The following is a 12,940-nucleotide window of genomic DNA, read 5'->3' on the forward strand; positions in this document are numbered from 1 at the left end:
TAGACCATCCCTGACTGTTTGTCTAACCTGCTTTTAAAAGTCTCCAATGACGGGGATTCCACCACCTCCCTAGGCAATTTATTCCAGGCTTAACTACCCTGACAGGAAGTTTTTCCTAATGTCCCACCTCAACTGCCCTTGCAATGTAAGCCCATTGCTTCTTGTCCTATCCTCAGAGGTTAAGGAAAACAATTTTTCTCCCTCCTCCTTGTAAACAACCTTTTTATGTACTGGAAAACTGTTATCATGTGCCCCCCCTCGGTCTTCTCTTCTCCAGACTAAACAAACCACATTTTTGCAATCTTTCCTCCCAGGTCCTGTTTTCTAGGCCTTTAATCATTTTTGTTGCTCTTCTCTGGACTTTCTTCAATGTGTCCACATCTCTCCTGAAATATGGCTCCTGGAACTGGACACAATCCTCCAGTTAAGGCCAAATCAGTGCGGAGCAGAGTGGAAGAATTCCTTCTCGTGTCTCGCTTACAACATTCCTGCTAATACTTCCTGGAATGAGGTTTGCTTTTTTTGCAACCGTGTTACACCGACTCACGTTTAGCTCGTCATCCGCTGTGACCCCCCAGATATGAGTATGTCAACCAGTGAGACAGCACCTTCCTTTAGCAAATAACTGACATCCGAATGGAAAAGTTGATTAAAATCAACTCTCTCAATGGAGGTGTTCCTCTTGGTGATTTAAATTGCTTTCCTGCAGATCAGTCCACACTTGGGTGTTCTGAACTCAGATGATGACAAGGCAGTTTGCTGTTTTCACGCAAGTTAGCAGGTCGTGTTGAACTCGTGTGCAAATGACCAACTGGCTCGTCTTCACTGGGGTGGTGATGGGAGTTAGGAACGCACCTTTTTGCCTTTCGACCAGCTGGCCTGAACGGCCATGGCTTGTTGAGCAGAATTCCTGATCCGCAGGGCCCAGCTTTCTCAGCACACGACCTTCAGAGAGGGAAGGATTTGTGCAGCGGGTCCGAAGCACAGTCCAGATGGCGTCCGGAGGCTAGTTAATTCCCGTCACTGTTGTGGAGACAGTGGCACATGGCAGCTGGGTCACGACGTGCAGGCGGAAAGCCGGGGCTGGGTTTGATCCGTGCTGCTGTGACAGGCCCTGGGCCGCACCGTTCCCATCCGAAATCCACCAGCTGCAGTCGCGTGTAGGCTCTGACTCTCCAATGTCCTGCACCTCTTGTCACTGTTGAGATGCTACCAAATGGGAATGGGAGGAAATCCACAGGGGCGCGAAGCAGTGAGGGCTCAAATGACTGTGTCTGAGTCACCGAAGGAAGCAGAAAGGGAGCGGAGGGTAAATAACAGAGCTGGGGGCAATGGGGATTAGGACAGCTCAAAACACCAGCCTGCAGGAATTTTCTGGGGAGCTGAAGGAAGAAGGGCAGGAGATGACTTGGGCCCGTGATGCTAACCCCTGGGTGGAGCTGCGTGTGTTGGTTTCAAAGCAGCTGACATGAGTTTAGCTTGCGTCGGTCAGCTGAGATGCTACATCCGTGGGTTGCCAAGGTCTTACCCCAGTTAGGTCTGCGTTGGTTTCAGTGGGGCAATGCTGCCCTAGAGCTGGAAGGAAAGCCATGGGGAACAAGGCCCTAGGTAAGGAGAGGGGCAAACGCAGCATCATCTACCCCAGCCTTTAAAACTCCGGAGTCAGGCCCCATACAAATCACGATTGGCTTAAAAACCATGAGATTTTTCCCCATCCCCCCAAAAAACGAAAAATGTTTGTTTGGTTCTTTCTATCGGCTTTACTGGGTTTGGAGCCTTCTGGGGTGTTTTTATTTTCCAGCCTTTTCCCACCGTCGGGAGAGCTGGAAACTTACGTTTAAGACAAAAGCCAAGATTCTCGTGGCATCACGGGACTCCAGGAGCTGGGCCTTTTAAGGTAGTGTGAGCGTTGGCATCTGGGAGAGGGCCCCACTCCTGTCTGGCAATGGCCGTTTGATACCTTGACTTATGCCCAGAGGACCATGCTCTGGTTTGACACCACTGCGGCTCCGCTGGCTTTTCCAGATTGGCACCCGGGCAGCTGAGGTAGGCTTGATTCCCCCAGGGATTCCTTTGGTCTGTGTGTCTGTAAGAGCAGGAGCTCTTTTGACCAGGGACCGTCTTTATTTTGTGTCTCGAACTGCACTCGGGGCATGAGACGTGGGCTCTCGGGGACTGCGGAAGGGCAGGACTGGGCCCCCCCCCATCCCTGTGTGCGTAGCGAAGGCGTCGTTGTGGAACTCGGTCTGCAGACAGGACCCCAGCGGCCGGGCTTGGGGCCGTGTGTGAGTGACAGAGGGAGCTTTGGGGGAGAGGCTCTAAGCAGTTCTTAGTCTAAGCCAATTAGCTTTGTAATTGGATCTAAAAGTGGTGGAGGAAGGGTGGCAGGATAAAGATTTTGCAGCAGGGTTTTGCATAGAGGCCAGATGTTCAGATGCACCCTCCAGCACGGCTCCAGCACCCAGATCCCCATGCAAAATACATGTTTCTATTACTACTTCAAATCCTCAGCCCTGATTAGCCAAGCCCCCGTCTGATCAGCCAGCTAGTGACTCTGCCCCGGGGCCAGCCAGCCCCGAGGTCGGTTCCTCTGTCCCCTCTGTCTGTCTGGTATGTTTCCAGGGATGTTCTGTGTGCTGGGAAGAGAGCAGGCCTGTCTGAAACGCTGGGAGGGTGGGTGGGGCCTGTCAAAACCAAAGGCCCGCCCCCTCAAGTGGGGGAGGGGCCACACACAGCTGGGGAGGACAAATGATAAAACCAGGGCGCCGGTCACAGGGTTCAAAGGAAGGATCCGGCGCTGGGCGTGGAGCAGCGTGGAGCTCGGTCTGAGCCGCCTGCAGGAACTCTGCCCTGCTGCAGGAATGGATGAGAGACCAGAAAAGAGCCCCCCCGCTCTCGGAGGTCCTCCCCGCACGGCCCCAAATTAAGCTTCCTCCTCCTGGCTTGATGGATGGCCCCCATCTTGGCCACGACCCTGCGGGGTCCCAGGCATGAAGGAAAAGCTGTGGGGAGATATGCAGCCGGACCCTCAGCGGGAGGCTGAGGAGAAGCCGGAAGCGGAGCTAAAAGCTGGAGCCCTGGGAGCAGGCGGGCAGGCGTCAGGGTCTCTGTCTCACCCCCAGGGGGTGGGGGGCGAGGGCCGAAAGGTGCCAGCCCCTGGCACCGAAGAGCTGTGCAGCTCCAGCGTGCATGGCCGCAGGGCAGACTTTCCCTGCAGGCGCTGATCTGCAGCAAGAGGCGTAGTCTCTGCTCCTGCGCCTTGGCCTTGGCTGTATCACCGGCAGCGGGGAATTTAGGCTCTGGCTACCCGTCCCGAGCTAGCGTGAATCCTGCAGTGTGAACAGCACGGCGTGGGGGGGTAGAGAGCCAGGCGCGTGCCCTGGGTCCATGCTGGGCCTTCGAGCTTGCACTGAAACACCCGCGGCGCTAATTATTCTGCAGTGGGGACCCGCGCTGCGCCGTGCCTGTACTCCGGGGGATGTCCCCTCGGCCTTTGGATTAGGGCTTCTCCTGCAGAGCACACGCAGCCGCCTCACCCCGGCGCGCCTCGTTCTCGATGCATTTTTGTTTTCGGCTGCGGCCCGGCGGGCAGGGTGCCGCACGTGAGCGAGGCGGAACGAGCGCGGCCCGGCACCCGTCCCTCGCGGGCTGACTCGATTTTTTTTTTTTTTGGTTCGTTCTGGTTTCGCTCTCGCCTCAGCGCGCCCGCTCAGCCGCTGACCCGTGCCGGGCTGTAGTCGAGCCGGGGGGAGAGGCTGTCTGTTCCCTTCCCACCCCCACTGAGCCGCCCAGCCTCAGCCTTTTCAGGGAGCCCCAGTTCTTGGTCACTTTACGTCACCTTTCCACTAGCCGGATTCTGGGCCAGCTGGGCAGAACTGACAGGAGCCTCGAGGGTTGCCTGTGGCTGCGTCATGGGCTGGGATCTCCACAGTGACGTGCTCTAAGGATGGGCCCCCTTTTGGCCCAGATGGACTCTCTCCTGGCCCTGCCTCTGGCATGCCCCCTAGCTGGAGGCTGCAGGCGATGGGGGGAGCGTAAGGCCAATAGTTGGCCCTCCATTCTGTCTGTGCAGTGAATTCTCTGGCCCCCTTAAGCGGCTGGGTGTCGTGTTCACGACACACAGCCAGAGAAGTTAGATAAAGGCATCGATCCTCTTGCCGGAAGGTCAGAACGTAACACAGCTTTAGTTCTGACTCACAAGAGTCCAACACCAGAGGGAGACAAAGCAGGCTGCTCCTGAAAGCAGAGAAGCGCAGCCCCCCCACCTTACACCCAGTTGGTTCTCTGCAAACTGACTCTGCTCGGACGGCTGCTTCCCTACAAAGCCCCTTGCCGGCGAGCAGGACCTGGCAACACCTTCCAAATTCAAGCGATAGCTGGTCTTTTTAAACAGTTTTAACTCCACCGCAGCGGGGTGGCGTAGAGGGGCCAGCGTGCCGGAGAATCTGTCCCGGTGTAATTTATGTTGCAGAGGATTTGGCTAGGCCAGCGAGCGCTGCTTGAGATTTGTGGGTTCCGAGCCAGCGCCCGCTAACGTGCGTTGTTTTGTTGGCCGCGGGCTTTTTCCAGCCGTTGTCCTCAGTTCTATATTCATCGCTGTTGGACTGGCGTCAAACCCACCCTATAATTTGCCCAGTGGGAATTCCAGCGACATCTGGGCTGACATGGACGCAGCTTAGTGGGACTTGCAACTTCAAAACGGGGCCTGGGATCGTGTCGTCTAGGAACATAAATGCTCGGCCCACGCCCGCAGGAACCGACACCTACAAATCCCACCTCCCTGGAAGTGTCGGAAACACACGTTGACGTGGTGTTGTGTGCACGAGAGCCGTTTCTGTCAGATGCTTCTGCGCGCTGCCGTTCGTCTGACACTTTGGACGGGCCGCCTCCCGCGTCACTGCACTGGCAAGGGCCTGTGGCGCTGTAGACCTCAGCCCTTCGCAGAGGTGGCGCCGCAGAGTCGCCTCCGCTTTGGGGAGGTGAAGTGACTTGCTCGAGGCTGAGCGGCAAGGAAGAGAGCGTGGGAATCCTGCCCCTCAGTCCTCTGCTCTAACCACTAGGCACCATCCCCGGCTAGGTGGGGGAATAGAATTCAGGGCTCAATAAGGCCAATGCCTTGCTCTCACCACCACACAACACTCCCCTCCATGAGCTGGGACTGGAACCCAGGCGTTCTGACTCTCAGCCCCGTCGCTCTAACCACTAGACCCCACTCCCCTCCAAGAACCCCAGCTCTCCAATCCGAACCCCTCTGAGATTTAGGCCCACTCAAATGAGGGGTGGGGTTGGATGGCTCAGGGCCTTTGTTTGCTTTTCTACATAACAACAAAAGAGCCAAAAACACAATAAGCCCCCTACAGCCCCATATTTCTCTGCCGGGCTGAGAACACCCCCCAGGGTCACGCCGAGTGTGTAATGAAGGTGTTTTGGGGGGGGTTGTGCTCGATGCACGCGGACGCACTCGATGGCTTTTGCAGCCTGCCAGGGCTGTTTGAGTTCCTCTCCTCCCCCTCTTCCTCGCTCCGCTGTATTTATAGAACACTGTTTTTGTAGCTCACAGGCAAATCCCACTTGTCTGGAAAGCCGCCTATCCCCGCCGCACATGGGAGCGGCGTGGGGCAAGCTCTCTCGCCCTCCAACTGTGAGAGCCCGAGCCTGGGGGCATCCCGGTGGAAACTGGCGGCCCCGCACCTGCCGGCTGGGTGCGCCGTTCTTTGCTGCCGAACTGCAGGACTAGCCCGATGGCGTTCTGCGGGGGCTTCGTTTGTAATCCCATGGGAATTGCTAGACCCGATCAGATTAGTGGTTCATCCAGCCCAGTAGCCCATCTTCAACACCAGTAGCCCATCTTCAACACCAGTGCTACCTGCTTCAGAGGGAGGAATTTTGCAACAGGCAAGACCTGCCCTCAGGGAATTTTTCCTCCTGACCCCTCTGCCTCATGCTATCAGGCAGGAGCCTGTGAGTTTGGGAAGAGGCTGCGATCGATTATTTTCAGTGTTTACCGTGATAACTCCAGCTCTCCTCGTCTTTCCACCTATACGTCTCCTGTCCCTTTTAGGAGTGTGCGCAGCTGTGGCGATTTCCTGTGGCGGTGAGTTCCACAGGCACATCAGGCGTTGTGTGAGGGCGCTTTTTGGCTGGTGACGGGGATGGCCTGTGGCTGTTCGGCGTGCTGGAGGAGTTGTGTGGGGCAGGACAGGCCAGGGAAAAGATGTGGGGTGTATGTGGGAAGTAGCACCAGGGCGGTGAAGATGGGTCACCCCTCAAGTCACCAGCTCCAAGGAGCCTCCTGTAACAGATGGTCTCTGTGCAATGAGTTGGGTGGGGCTCAGCCCAGCCCCTAGCAATCAGGTGTCCCCACCGCACAAACGTCCACTGGAACCGCCCCCGTTGGCAGAGGGGCAAGGATCGAAGGGCGGCCAAATTCCCTTCTCACCGCTCCAGACCGGCTCTCCAGCGGTGCGTGGCGGGGGGGGGCAGAGCTCTGCACCCCTAGGGTGATGGCTGGACACAGAGGTGGAAGAGCCTGTCACCAGCTGGATGCTGAGGCCAGCATTACACGACGCCCCCAACGGCAGCAAGATTTGAGGCCCTTCAGGGTTGAGTTTTATTTCTCCAGCTCCCAAGGGTTCGCCAGAAACCGGCTCCTTTCCCCTGCCCCGGCTCTCCCGGGGGCCCCTCCTGGCACTGCGTGCTCCCAGCTGGGCTGCGTCTTGGCCTTTTCGGCAAGGACCAGTTGACCTGCAGGCCATCGCTGGATTCCTGGCCTCAAGCCCAGCAAAAGGGGGACTACGCCCTGCTCCCTTGAAAGGCCGGCCCCGCCCCGTGCCACGTGGCTTCCTTGGGAGCTGCTCGGCCGAGCACATTGCTTTCAAGCCCCTCCCCTGCCTGGGAGTTCAGCCGCTGCCTGGGGCCGGCCCTGCCCCCTGAGTTCCATTGTATTGCACTGAGCTCCCTCTTGCCCACCCCAGAGCTGCACGCATCAGTGACGGAGCGGCCTGCCAGGGAGGTGGGTGTTCAGGCCTTCTTTGCATTACACCGTCCCTCCCCCCAGCATATGACGATGCCCCTGGTATGGAGAGTCCCCGGGCCCTGTACGTTTAGCCTGGAGCTGCTCTGCCCAGGGGAAAGCCTGCCAACGAGTAGCATAGGCTGGACGCGGCAGTGGAGTCACCTACCGGGATGCGTGGCCAGGGGGCGGGCAGGGCGTCCGCTTCCCCCAGAGCCGGCAGTGGGGGCTGATCCCAAGTGCGCGGCTTGTGTTGCAATACTGGACCTTGATGTGATCCAAGGGGTCAACTGCGCAGAGAGGAGAAAATTTCCTGTGGCCTCACGCCCGTTTGCAGCTGCAGAAATAGCTCGTCTGACGTCAACTCCAAAAGTACACTGCGGGGGGAGGGCCCCATAAATAACCCTGCTATTAAAAGTCTAGGGTTCAGATTAACACACTGATAAATAAACCAGCGTCCCCTTTTCTGTGCCGGGCTGGAAATTTAAACACAGCTGGGGGGGGAGGGGGGCAGGGCAAAACGTGGAAGCTGAGCAACCCTGGTAGCATGCGGGCTATGGGGCCCTGAAAGGTGATCCCTGGCCCTGTTCCCATCGCCACCTTTGGTACAGACTGGATCTGCTGCCTCGACGGTTGCCGAGGGCAGTAAACATGGACAGAGGATGGGGGGGGGGGAATCAGTGGGTATTTACGGGTGGGTTGTCTGTGTTGGATGGATGCAACCTAGATTCTTGCCCAGGTCCTGGCACTGTCGTGCTGTTGTTTATTTGTATTACCGTGGCAGCCAGGCGCCCCAGTCGTAGGCCAGGGCCCCATGGCGCTAGGTGCTGTACAAACACAATCTAAGGGAAGCTCTAGGGTAGCTTCTCCGTACTGCGGGCCTTGTGAGCATCCCATGGCGCCGGCAGCCCCCTAGCCTGCTGTGCCCCAGGACAGGTGCATGGGGGCGGCAAACCGGCAAGGTGGCCTCACCGGTCTACCTGCCCTGGAGGGGACCCCGATGGATAGGGGGCAGAGGGGAAGTTAAGTCCCCCTGTCTTGTACAGTCATGGACCTCTCCCCTGCAGGCTGCCCATGAGGGGGCAGGGAGCGTAGGGCACGGGGTGAATTTGGTTTTCGTGCCTTGTCCGCTAAGATCCTCCGTTAATTTCACACACCTCATCGGCCGACACGTGGTAACCACACAAGGTCGGTTTGGATTCAGAGCGGTGACCTACAGGAAGGGGGGCACCCGGTCCCCGGGTCTCCCCCCTGAACTTTGTCCTACTCTCCAGCTGGCTTGATGGGGCCGCGCTGCGGGAAGTGCCGTAATGACTCCTGCTGGGATCCATGCTAGCCACTTACACGTGCTGCTGCCGTGGCCGGGGTGCGTTCTGCCCGCTACGGCATGGGAACCCCTGCGACCGGTCAGCTCCGGCAACAGGACCCCAGGAGGCCAGATTCATTGATGGTGTACACGGGTGCCTCGCTACTCGAATCAATGGAGCTGTGCTCAATTGCTTCAGCAGAGAATTGGTCCCCCGGTTCCCAGGAAACTGCGTGGCCTCGGCTCACCCCTGAAGAAGAGGTGTTGCTGGAGCCCAGCCCCCAACTCGCCCCCCAAGAGGGGCAGAAGGGTGGGGTGAGGGGAGCATTTCTTGATTCCCCCGTGGGGATAGTTTTGGCCACGTGCTTCAAGCGTGCTGAGAAACAAGGGGCGGAACTACATCTCCCATCATGCCTCCCTCCGGGATCCCTCTGCAGTGGCTCACCCACTCCCTTTTCGTGGAGGGGAAGCCGATGCTAAGGGCTGCTTCTCAAAGCACCCCGGCAGATCGTTGGCTAAGTCCATTGGCCAGTGGGAACCTCTGGACTCGCCGGGCGCTTGACGAGCTGGCTTGCTATTACCGGGCCCTTAATTCCCGCGCCGAGATTTTCCCTTCCCAGCGAAACCTGGGTTTTTATTTCTGGCCGCGCGGATGCAGATTAATGTCCCAGGCAATTAAGGCAGCGTGGAGGAAGCCTTCTTCGGGCTGGAGTCCGAGGAGAGGCATTTGTCGGGGTTTCTGCCAGCGATAGGGCCGGGAGCTGGTCCCACTGCAGCGATGTCCTGGCTCCAAGGGGGAGCCCGCGCCCGGCCTGTGGGACAGGCCGTGCTGTGCCGTGGGGCCCGGAGGAGAAACCCACGGGAAGGGGGAAGTCTCAAAAGCTGTTGCTTAGGCGGAGGCAGGCAGGACAGGGGGGGCTGGCTAAGCCGCCGAGCAGATGCCTGCGTGCTCCCTGTGGCTAAATGGGGGAGGCGCTGCCCCTGCCCTGAGCCCCACCCCGGGATGTTCTGGAGCCCCGGATCCGCCCCTCCTAAGGAGCCCAGCTGTCTCCTGAGCTCCCCCACCCCGTGCTCAGCAGCTCCCTTCCTCACCACCCCAGGGGGGACCTTTGTCTCCTAGGTGCAGCCCGGGCGCAGGCTCCATGCGGCTGGGTCCGCTCGCTGGCCGAGGGGCCTGGCCGTGGGTTTAACAAAGCCGGGAGTGGCTTGGTTTCCGGGGGGCCGCCCTGCTGAGCGAGGAGTGAACCCAGAGCTGCCTTTCCCCAGCGGGAGCTGCCTTTCCCCACGGCAAACCCCCCCCCTTCCCCCCCCGCCCTCCCCTCTGCAGCCTGGTGGGGTGGGGCACTGAGCTCCCAAATTTCCTGTAGCAGCTGTTGTCTGCGGGCGCCTGCCTGGACACCGACTAGTGGCTGAGGGTCCCCCCGCCCGTGGCCAGGGGTCGCTTCCCTTCCGTCCCACGATCGTTCAGACCGTTAGAAACAAACAACCTAGACGCCATTTTGGTGGGACCCCCCCCAAGTCAAGGGCCCCTCATCCCTAGCCGCTCTATGCCGTGGCTATGCCTGGGTCTCCTTGGCCGGCCGGCGTGCGCGGGTAGGAAGGTAAACGTAGGGCAGCCGTGTTAGGGTTAGGCAGTCCTGGCTGCTGCTGTTTGACCGTGCCATCTGGCCGCTGGTTCTAGCCTCTTCCGCCTCAAATCCCGAGCAAAGGCCCGGGTGCCTTTCAGGGTGTCTCGGGCCCTTCTCCCTCTTTTGGGTGCAAAAACTCTCCATGGGGGAGGGTTTCGTTTTGGGGGTGTTTCAGGTCGGATTAATTTCCTCTGGGGTGGGGGGTCAGGGTTGACGGTTGGGGTCTGAGGGCAGGAGGGATGGTCAGGAGGGGGCAGGGGGGTCAGGTTGGAAAGGCTATTCTGCAGCCATCCCCCTAGACCGCAGCCTGGCCACTGATCAAGTCGATTTCAGACCAGGGGCAAGGGATGGAAATTAACATTCACTTTGTTTTCTCCCCACCCCTTTCCTCCCCCCGCCCCCTCTCGTGTCCCTTCTCCCTCCCCCCCCCCCCCAGTCGCATCCCTGTCTCCCTCCTCCCCCCACAAGCTATTACCGCCCTTCGGTAAAGGCTTCATCTGCCAGGCAGGCTCCTTTCGCCTGAACAATCCCAAGTCCCTGAGCAGGCTTGGCCTATTTATAGCCGGCTCCGCCCCACCGGTTCTATTTCAGGTCACCCCGGGCAGTTGCTGTCTCACTTTGTGCAAAGGATGGGAGAGGGAGAAATCAGATCAAGGGAACTGGCGGTGGCGCAATTAGCAAAGGGCTTCGCTGGCAAGCCCGGCCCCTTCTGCCGTGCAGGACATCTTCGCTCCTCGGCTGTGCTGGTGACACTCCGAGCCAGCGCTGACTGTGTTCTTGCCGCCGTGGAGGCGATCCTGCAAATGCCTGGTCTGTGCTGTTCCTCCCAGGCTGGGAGCCGCCTCTCGGCGTGAATCAGACAGCGCCTGAGATGTTCAGCCCTCCTCCTTCTCTAGACTAGTGGCTGGACCCTTTTCCGGAACAGCGGGCCCTTCCCACGCCCAGCCCCTGCTGTCTGCAGTTGGCATAAATACTTACAATTATTTTTATTTTTTTTTGCAAGATTTTAATTTTTTTGCCCTGCGGACGGATCTGTTTTTGGGTTGCTCGCGAATGCTCTCGAGGACTCGGATGCTTTAACTTTTCCTAGGCAGCCCCCCGCCCCCCCGTTCGCTGTTTGTGGGTGGGGGAGGGGGGGGGAAATGTCTGATGGTTTTCGGCTGAAATTCGGCACAGCGGAGCCCTCCCTTTTTTACTAGCAAGAGCCCCCCTTGCCTTGCGCCAGGTTGTCAGGAGACGGTGGGACAGGGAAGGAAGCCAGCGTGGATCACCTTGCCGGGCCCTGCGGTAGCTGGCGTCTGAGTTGTTCCTGGCATGCTGCTCATGCCCAGGGCGCTGGAGCCGCCCGCGATGTTGCAGACGATTTACGAGAGCGAATCGTGTTTCTCTTCAGATGGGGTGTCCGGACGCGAGCAGTCGCTGGAGCTCCTTTCGCGGACTCAGATCCATGCCCTTCCCTTGGCAGGTGAGTGTAGCGCCCGTGTTCGTTCATGCAGCCCCGGTCAACGCTGCCGATGGCTTTGAACTTCGAGAACCAAGCAGGAGACGCCTCTGGGATTGGTAGGGCCTGATCCTGCAAAGGGGCGCTCTGCGCCGCGTAGGATCAGATCCCCAGGGGTTGCGAACGTGGAGCCGGGTTTATAAAACCGCCCGGGGCCGGGGTTTCAAGGGCTCAGGGCTGGTGCCCTGGGGCACGTTTTCCGAAGGGCTGTCTGCCCCACGTGCGTGGTTGAAAATCTGGCCCTGATTCTGAGTGCTGAGCTGAGCTCCCCTTGGCCCCTGGCGTTGCTCAGGGTTGGGTTTCAGGCAGAGAGTCGGGATTTCACAATGGCTTTTCTTTGGAAAAAACGTACGGTCTTCAGCCTGAGCGCAAGGTGCAAGGAAGCTGAATAATGGCCTGGGAATATGGGACTGACTGACCGGCCGGCAGGTATTTCTGCCAAGCAGCTTTTTCCTTTTCCCCAGTCAGCAGGACTCAGTGCACGGGCTGATTTTGATGGCGTCCCCGTGGTATTCCTGTCTTGTCCCTTAGCCAGCCAGCTGCGGTGTCAGCCGGCACCAGATCCTCAGGTGCCGTAAATCGGTGCAGCCAGATTGAGTTCCCCCCGCCTGACAACTGAGAATCCGCCCCTCAGAGCCTGATCTAAACCTGGGGGAGTCTATGGCCCGTAGAGGTGGCAGCCGGGCTCCCCTGGAGGTAGCAGGGAGGGGGAACGTGGTCGGTTGTGGCGTGTCCGTGGAGATTGCTGGGCCTTCTGCCGTTGGGATTGTGGATGGGAGCAAAACACCCTTCCGCTGAGGGGCGGCGCGCCCAGTGGGCCACAGCGCCCGGCCCCTCACGCGTGCGCCTCGGTGCCCCTCCTTCCGGGATCCACTGAGCTCCCAGCCACCTCTGGGCGAGGGGCTCTGGCTTTGAACTTTCCCGTGCCGCCAGCATCAGCGGCGCTTGAGGAACCAGAATCGCTTGCCCTCGACTCGGGAGCATCGGTTTCCAGCCCGGGCCCCTGGGAGCAGGAATGGCTGATCGGTCAGTGACCGGGGGCAGGGGCAGCCGTTTGCCGGGGATTTCGTGCTCTCCGAGCCGGTTGGGACACGTTCTGCCCTGACCTGTCGTTCCCACCTCTGGCTCCCCGAGGTGTTCGACCCGCCTCTGACGACTGTAGCAAAGGGATGCATTTCCTCCCCTCTCCCAGTCTGGCCTGCAGCCGCGTTCGGTGCTCACAGAGCTTCCTGCAGCGCTGGCGGCCCTTGGATCTCAAGTGGGCAGCATCCATTTTAGCCCCGGTTCGGTTCGCTGCCTTTGGATACCTGAGATGTTAATAGCATCGACTCCCTTCCTTCCTTCCTTCCCTGCACTGGGGCTGCCCCTGTCCTTCTCTAGAAATCACGCTTGAGCACAGCCTGCCCGGGCCCCCCCCTTCCCTGCCCTCCCTCCTCCTAACAAAGAAGGGCTCTGTTTTCACAAACAGCATCCCTGCCCTTGCGTCAACCGGG

At 59.2% G+C, this 12,940-nt stretch overlaps 1 protein-coding gene across 2 annotated transcripts in view; it reads left to right on the plus strand.

Moving 5' to 3' along the window:
• The window catches only part of HDAC5 (histone deacetylase 5), a 99,379-nt gene that overhangs the window by 26,331 nt on the left and 60,108 nt on the right, over positions 1–12,940 (plus strand). The window contains exon 3 of one of the 2 annotated variants that reach the window (XM_067541068.1): positions 11,340–11,411. The exons of the other annotated variant lie outside the window; for it this stretch is intronic. Within the exon in view, the coding sequence (XP_067397169.1) occupies positions 11,340–11,411 (72 nt within the window). The remainder of the gene's footprint in view (positions 1–11,339; positions 11,412–12,940) is intronic. 2 annotated transcript variants of the gene reach the window in all.

Source organism: Emydura macquarii, unplaced genomic scaffold (genome assembly GCF_026122565.2).
Source record: "Emydura macquarii macquarii isolate MOO-44397 ecotype Brisbane River unplaced genomic scaffold, CSIRO-AGI_Emac_v2 contig_629, whole genome shotgun sequence".
In the NCBI taxonomy this organism is placed as follows: domain Eukaryota; kingdom Metazoa; phylum Chordata; order Testudines; family Chelidae; genus Emydura; species Emydura macquarii.